Source organism: Carassius carassius, chromosome 42 (assembly GCF_963082965.1).
Source record: "Carassius carassius chromosome 42, fCarCar2.1, whole genome shotgun sequence".
In the NCBI taxonomy this organism is placed as follows: domain Eukaryota; kingdom Metazoa; phylum Chordata; class Actinopteri; order Cypriniformes; family Cyprinidae; genus Carassius; species Carassius carassius.
In genome coordinates, this window is record NC_081796.1 from 18,790,717 (window position 1) to 18,798,793 (window position 8,077).

At 37.8% G+C, this 8,077-nt stretch overlaps 1 protein-coding gene across 3 annotated transcripts; it reads right to left on the reverse strand.

The window, feature by feature from the left end:
• Window positions 1-28: 28 nt before the first annotated feature.
• LOC132124037 (BCLAF1 and THRAP3 family member 3-like) lies at window positions 29-7,872 on the reverse strand. 3 transcript variants are annotated; one of them, XM_059534776.1, is made up of 12 exons: window positions 7,619-7,872; window positions 7,406-7,458; window positions 6,715-6,758; window positions 6,086-6,616; window positions 5,057-5,740; window positions 1,885-2,054; window positions 1,640-1,775; window positions 1,417-1,474; window positions 1,197-1,327; window positions 945-1,041; window positions 759-864; window positions 29-584 (listed from the first exon to the last, which is right to left on the reverse strand). In XM_059534776.1, the coding sequence occupies exons 3-11, from the start codon at window positions 6,750-6,752 to the stop codon at window positions 766-768; spliced, it is 1,944 nt and encodes a 647-aa protein (XP_059390759.1). In that variant the 5' UTR covers window positions 6,753-6,758; window positions 7,406-7,458; window positions 7,619-7,872; the 3' UTR covers window positions 29-584; window positions 759-765. The 3 variants fall into 3 exon arrangements, with proteins under 3 accessions (XP_059390759.1, XP_059390758.1, XP_059390757.1); XM_059534775.1 differs by having other exon boundaries at window positions 7,406-7,477; XM_059534774.1 differs by lacking the exon at window positions 7,406-7,458.
• Window positions 7,873-8,077: the final 205 nt, after the last annotated feature.

Here is an 8,077-nt window from a genome sequence, read left to right on the forward strand (position 1 = left end):
AAATGACATGGACTGAAAACACCTGAAGTTCATTTGAAACCATTTAGGCACAAACTGATTTTATTAACAGAACAATTTCTACTTTGAGTTTACACAGAAGGACACAGCAAACATGTTTTTTTTTTTTGTCAGATACATAGGTACGACAAAAAGTATATTTTAGTATAAAAGCAAAACTAACCATGTGTTGTATACTGCTATGAAATTGCAATTTAAATACAAAATTTAGTATGAATTGTAATCTGTGCCTAAATATTATGGATTATCAAATCAAAAACTGACAGTGAAGAAGAGCAATATTTCAGGATGACAGCAGGGGAAGGTGATACTCAATCTTTATCACTTTAACTTGCTCAATGAGGTTTACTATATTTCTTCAAATAAAAAAAGCTGTTTCCTTAAATCAAACTAATGGCAATGGTTGAATCAAAGATGGATGAAAATGATTCACCAAAGTGAAGAAGCAATGGACCTTGAATTACGGTCTTGGTGGTTCTAACATCAAAACAGAAACAACAAAAAACACTGTTGTGGACAAGTGACCGAAGATTTGAATGGTTGACTTTCTCCTCATACACTGCCACCTGCAGATAAAAATACAAAATGAAGACAAAGAACCAATGTACACCATCAAAAATGAGAAAAACATTATAATAATGTATATTGATCACTCAAAAAAATAAAATAGATATATGAACACATATTTCTAAAAACATATATAATCAGTGTATAACTTGATAAATAAACATTTTCCTCACCACTATTTCAAGTCCTCCGTCCCCGTGGTCTGCTATTGCGACTGAAATCCCCCCTCTGACTGAAGTTCTGTTTGTTAAGTACCGGCATTCTTTGACGGGGACCATCCTGAAGGATCAAAAAGAGTCATCATATGAATAATCAAACTTTCTTAAAAATAGCAATGTTTCACATCAACAAGAACTCACCCACTGCCTTTGATGCTCACGGTCTTGTTCCAACCACACAAGGTTCTCATCCATTTCTTCAGGATCATCACTCATATAGGGAGGATCACTCTCTTGCCTTTGGAAAGAGAACAGTTATTCCCACCATAAGAGATGCAGGGGCCACAGAGTTTTGTAAATATTGATATATTGGTGCATAGCATCTGAATGCATAGCAATAACATTAAAGCTGGTCTGATGACATAGTCAACTGAAACACTTTTCAGTCCGTACCCCTCAGGAACCATTGGAGCAAAGTTTCCCCCAGCAATGGTGATCTTCACACCCTCCAGTCGCTGTTGTCTTCTTCGCTCCAGGTCATACCGGAGGTCACCAGGGTCTGGGACAAGCTGTCGTCTCTGAAGCTAGCAAGAAAAAAATAATAATAATCAAAATTTGAACCAACATACATAAAATGACCTCATATTAATGGACCTGATAGAGATCAACTTACTGGATCTGGCCCTATTTTGCAGAAGATCTGAGTTTCTGATGAAGGCATTCCGTGTTGTCTATAATAAAAGACCAAGAATTTTCATGATTGTATTGAAAACTGTTTGGAGAAGAATTTAAATGTAGGATCAGGAGGTAATCAAATCTTAAATCCTAAATAAAAATATTAACCCTGAATAAAAAGCCTCACTAATAAATGAAAACAGAATAACTGTGAAGTGTACCTATTCATGACTGGTCTCACGTTTCCCATCTCCTCCTCCTCTTCTTCTTCCTCCTTAAACTCATCTTGGAGTGAATAATACTGTTCATTTGCAAATCGTTCATTAAGTGTGATGCCTTGGCCCCTAAAGTAATTTTCTGTAAAACAAATAGGCAAACTTCTATGCAAAATCAACTCTCTGCGATGTAAAATAAGCTCTTTCTAAGATACACAATATGCTACCAAGGCAATCCATTGGTTCCTGACCTTTAACTTGATGCACAAGGGTGATGATCTCCTGGGCAAATGTCCCAGAATGCACTGCTGATTCCCTGTAAGTCCCAGAATGCTCCAGCATGGGAAGGAAATCAAGGCGCTGTCGACCCACATTGACTAAGTCCAGTGATAACTGCCTATCTGAAGAATATCCTAAATGACTAAACAAGAGGTCACATGATATACAGAGATATGAGGTCCCATTACAGCTTTCCTTTTCCTTTCACAATTCACATTAACCAGACAAACACTTAGGAATAAAATCAGGTACAAAACTTCCATAGAATAGATTCATATTAAACAAACACTGCAAGGTTTATTTTAATGCAAAACGATTGGCCCTTTACCTTTCATATAGTCCCTTTTATCTACAAATTTACCAGCACTATTTATATTAACCTAAGATGTCTCTTTCAGTGAAATTAAAACTGGTCTCCTTTTTGGAAAACGATTTTAACAACTGGAACGATTCACTATGACCCAGTAAATTAAAAGCACACAGTATTCGGATTGTTTTTTATAACAAATCATAATTTCAGTTCAATTCGAGCGGTGTGCTAAAAAACGAAATTTTGGTTGGCACGACCTTCATTCAAATACTCTTATCACTAAATAAATAATTTAACTGCATAATAAATACATCAGGTAATAATAATTATGGCAAGTTCATGCCTCTCCTCTCACTGTCATTGCGTGTTTCCATTCATCAGAAGATCCTTCAGTAAACTCATTTGCTCCAGAGTGCCAACACATGGTGATCAATAGAGATCAGTCAAAACATCTCAATATGTTTTTCTTGCAGTGCAAAATCTTGATCGGTGAGCTTAGTCCAGCAATCTTAGACGAGTATTAGTTGCATTGAACCTCATAACAAACTCAATTGTGGCAGCGGCGATATCCACTTTAGGTAACTGCTGGAAGAGTTTTGAAGATCTCTAGTGGGCTGGGGTCTTCATAGATCCCTCTTCTCGCAGAATAAAACGATATACCCTCCAATATCAGCGATGATCTCAGAATTTTCCTTGGCAAATGGCAAATCATTGCTATGCAAATTTCATATGCCAAACCTTGTTGCTATACTGTCTTGTGGATGAAATCAAAAGTCTGTTGGCAGTTGCTTCAAACAAATTCATCTGTGAACAGGTAGTATTGTCGAATTTGCAGTTGCCACTTTGGGTCCTTCCATTTCTTTCATTGCCATATCCATGTTAAAAATACTTCAAAGTAACAGATGCATATTTAGGAAACTTGGCAAAAATTTGTTGAAGAATCTTGCAAATGACTAAAATACTTTCACATGACACAGCCATGTCTACGCAGTCCAAAGTCCAAATATGTAAACAAAATGCAGGAGTTCCTGTAGGCCATCTGGTAATATATGGTGCTAGCAACACCAAGGTCATTGGTTTGTTTGGCAAGGAACACAGATTGTAGATCTTGAAGGCACTGTATAGATAAATCCCTCTGGATAGAAGTGTCTGCTAAATGAGCAGATACAAAAAGGCTCCAAAACATTCCTGTTGCCATGTGGTTTCTCACTTCATTGTGAATTGATAGCTGTTGGTTCTGCACAATGGAAACATCTCAACACTGTGTCTTCTTCAGCCCAAGCATCTTTGCTCCATCCACACGTTCCAGTAGTCACTCAATGCAGAATGGCTGATTGTTGAATAAGGTTGTCATCATCAAATGCACGTTGTTGACAGTCAAATCTGTCAGCCTTTTCACTTAGATTCTCCCGTATATGCAGTTTCTTCCAAACAACAAATACACATTCTATGGGATAGGACAAACAAATAATGAGCTTGGTGAAAGTCAAACACATCTGAGACATTTCTTGAAGACAGAAAGTTGTGTGAAGTATTTTGCTTCAGTGGCAGATTAAATTATTCAATTTGTCCTTTCAGCCTCATCAAGACTATACCTCCTCATGCACAAGGGAAAAAATCTGCAGCTGGTGACAGTCTGAATGCTGTGGACATCTGGAAAACTTGTGCATACCTACTCGACATTGATTTGATAGTACAGTTGCTGACTTACCTGCAGCCAATACAGCTCTAATAGTAGAAGTGCTCAAACCCTGTGGGGCACTGGTATTTTGGTGGAGACATCGTCTTGAAGAGCTGAAAAAGTTGATGAAAAAAAAGATGTAAAAATGGACTGATTTTCTTTTGCCTGTGTTAACTGGTGGAGAAAATCATCCTCAGGTCCTTAACCAAATTAAGCTGAGATCCATGTGATTCCAGTCTAGTGTTTTAAGACATCTGATGAGCCACTGATATGAAGGAATTAGTGGCAGAAAAATGTGTTTTTAACAGGACTTCCTCCCAACCTGGTAATTCTGTACTTCCATTTAAAAAAAAAAGAATGAAGATGTCAGGCAATCCAAAATCACTTTTTCTCCATAGGACAAACTTCCACATGTAAGACACTCAAACGTTTGGAATTCATGTCAAGACATGGCACACTCCATCTTGCATTTTGAACTTTTTTTGCAATCTGAGATTTGTACAATGTTTGGAATTTCTTCACATACCTTCTGAAACTCTTTTCTTGTTAATGATCACCAGCAGTGTAACTTCGACAGTCCTTGGTGCCATTTTAGAATACCCATGTCAGGGCCTTGAAGTGGTCCATGTTCCTGATTACTGAACAACTGGTAGTTTTCACATCCGAACATTTGCTTGAATGAGACATGGACATTTGTGTGCCAACACATCAACATAAGATGAATACTTCAGAAATGTTAGTTCAATCCTTGATTCATCCCATTACACCCTCGTTTGAATAGGATGTATTAATCATATAACTTCAGATAACTTCTGAGATCCTTTTTCCCTTTAAAGCTCTTCAGAGGGCCATCCGGGATATCCTGTCAACCTTGAATGAAGATTATAAAACTTCATGGTTGTATAATTTGCCAATCCTTGCTGTAATCTTTTTTCGGTTTGATCTTCAATACCCGAGGACATGATGATAAGACACAGAACGGCCCATTCATCGGTTTTCTGGATGCAACTCCACACTTTCCATTAAATCTTCTTGATGATCACAACCTGTAGACCGTTGTTCTCCAGGTCTTCATGGTGTGAGGACAGTGGACACAGAAAAGAGGCATGAACTTTTGACCCTAACCAAAAGTGGTACGACAAAGATACTATACCTGGTTTGCCGGACGGCGCGACTCATGTCCACCTTGATCTTGAGGGTCTCCTGTTCACCGCAATCCATTCTAGGCGCAGGACCAACATTAGTGTTTGGCTTCCTGTGATAATGAGCTCTTTGGCGAAACACCCCTTGTCCCATCATCCTCCCATGATTCCTTTGTGATCTCTCTTCCTCCCAATCATGGATAGAGTCTCTATCTCTGTTCCTCAAGTCAACATCACTCACATCCCTCAAATCCATTTCCCTCCGTGCTTCTGAGTCTCTTGAATGTGACTCCATTCTAGACTGATCCATGTGTCTTGAGCGCTCTCTTCCTTGAGTTTCTCTTCCATAAGAAGAGTAGTTCTTTCTTGATTCCTCTTGGGGGTTACTATTTGGTCGCCCGCCATGTCTGTCTTGTAAACTATGCGCATGATAGCCTTGGTCTCTTCTATCTCGATCTCGATTCCTCTGGGTTTCACTTGTCCTGGGTGGATCTCTGCTCCTAAGATTCCCACTCATTTTCGGGGGATCGTGGTTCCTTGAATCTCGTTTTGCGATTCCATGATCGTGTTCAACAATGACAGGTGCACGACGTGGGCTGAGGCCCCTGTGATGCTCAACAAACTCATCTTTCCGACCAAATTCCATCCTTCCTTCAGAAGGAGGGCGATGCTCCCTATAATCTGACTTTGATGACCTGTATTAAGAAAGCAAGTAACATTTGTCCAAGATTAGAACGAAATTACAATAATAGATAGTTACTAGCAAGATTTGAGAATACAGTTAGCTGGATCTATATATTCCAATAGCTGATAATGACAATTAACTGAAACTTCACTCATAGAACAAAAGGGGTAACAATAAAGATTCAATTTATTAAATATTACTGACTAAAATGTAAAATTAAAGAGACTAAATGTAACCGATACAATTAGAAAAACATTTATCCATCAAAGAAAGTGACCGAATCCTTTCTTCTTTTCTTCGTTCCTCGCCATCCATGTCAGACGTATGAAGCGGGGAAAGAAATGCATTCTTGTACCTCTCTGCAAAGGAGCTTCTTTCTTGATATTGATTGCCATATTCTTCATTATGATATTCATAATCCATCCTGTCGTGTTTTCTTCCTTCTGGATGTCTTGGATGAGACCTGTCCCTCGATTCTCTGTGGTTGTGCTGTGAACTGAGCTCCTTATCAACACCTTCATTCCTGTTCCAGCCTGGTGTTGGCATCTTGTAACGCTCTTCACCACCAAAATGTGTGTGATCAGGGGAAGGCAACCTTTCCCTAGGAAGTCTCCTTGGAGAATGGAGCGGCCTTTCTTCATCTCCCTGCATGTTGTATCTGGTCATAGGTGAAGCCCCTCTTTTTTGAGCATGCTCTATCGCATCAATAAAACTGGCCCAGTGGTCGACATTTTTTTGTTCTCCTTGATAGGAATCTTTGTTCCAGTGTGTGCTATTTTCTACTTTGTTTACATATTCAGGGTTTCTCCACGCATCAGACTGTACCGATGAATGTATCTGGTTATCGAATAACCCTTCGGCTCTCCTTCCATGAAGAGTTGGGATTCTGTTGATATTCGAGAGGTTCAAGAAGCTGTTAATAACCAGCAATAAAACATCAAAATAATGATTTCTGTAACACCGACTTTACTTTAGATTAAATACCTTGAATACAAGGGAGATCTCGAACGCGGACGTGACATTGTTTCCTTGAAAAACAAGAAACTGTTAGCCATGAGACCAGAGTTATACAACCGAGGTCTTCCTTCTCAAAATTTACCAATGTTTTAACATAGTTTCTTTTAATAATTTTTTTTTGGATCAAAAACAGCAGCACAAAATGGCATATCATATATACCTAGGCCCTTATATATACCCCTCATTTTCCTGTTAAATATAAAACCAAAGGTTCTATGAATTATATACCTGAAATAAGCACCGCATGTGGTCATAATAACATAACAATAACAAACATATCTGAAAAGTATTTTGAAATTTCCAGACATTTTGACCAACCAATCTGCATGCTTTTCTATTTCTGCTCGGATTGCTCATTTTTGCATTTTTATTTTGATTTATTATTATTATAAATATTTATGAGGTAATTTTCCATTTGTATGTACATTTGTGAAATTAAAACATTGAAAATAACACACTTATTAGTTTATAAATCACGTTTTCAATAAAAATAAAAGCCTTAAAATCGAGTTTGAAAAAAAATCGAATGCCAGAGATTTCAGTGACATGAAAAACAAATGTTATCAATAATTCAACGAGGTATGATATTTAATGCTCATTTAAAATGGAATAAGGTTTCAAAAGTACTCCAAATGAAACAGTAACTCATTACATTAACAACAGTAATAATTATTATTCCTCGACATTTCTCTGATGGTCCATTTAAAAGGCCTGCGCACCACAAAAAGACCTGAGATCGATGAAGATGCCAGGGTATGGCATAATAAAAGCAAACTTTCAGAGAAGCACATTTGAATATAAACATAATTTATAAAATAAAATAATAGTGATTAATGTTATAATAGCGTTAGTTAGTATTAGCCTCACCTACCCCGAGAAACGGCTTCCACACACAGCTAGACGATGCGTCCACCAAAATACCAGTTTCTCGCGAAAGAAAGGAACACACTTTAGCACAATGAATTACATCACAGATTAAAGAGCTATTAGAACTGGTACGATGAATCAAATATTGGTGGATTGTTGATATAAGTTATGTATCTTATCACACGAGCAACTTGACCCAGCGATCCGTCCACAAGATTGACCCGGAAGAGAATCATCGCATGACTCGTGCTCATCAGCACCTCACAATGAGCGACTGCAAGCGACACTGACCCCTAAAGACACCTCTGTAGATTGTCACCCACTTTTTAAAAACATATTTTTCACCTTTACGAAATCTATCTATCTATCTATCTATCTATCTATCTATCTATCTATCTATCTATCTATCTATCTATCTATCTATCTATCTATCTATCTATCTATCTATCTATCTATCTATCTA

Coding starts and splice junctions, on each gene's coding strand:
- LOC132124037 (XM_059534774.1), bottom strand. CDS start 6,752: ATGTCACGTCCGCGTTCGAGATCTCCCTTGTATTCAAG. Junction 5,741..6,085: donor AGAAGCTCCTTTGCAGAGAG/GTACAAGAATGC, acceptor TTCTTAATACAG/GTCATCAAAGTCAGATTATA. Junction 1,475..1,639: donor GTGAGACCAGTCATGAATAG/GTACACTTCACA, acceptor CTTTTATTATAG/ACAACACGGAATGCCTTCAT.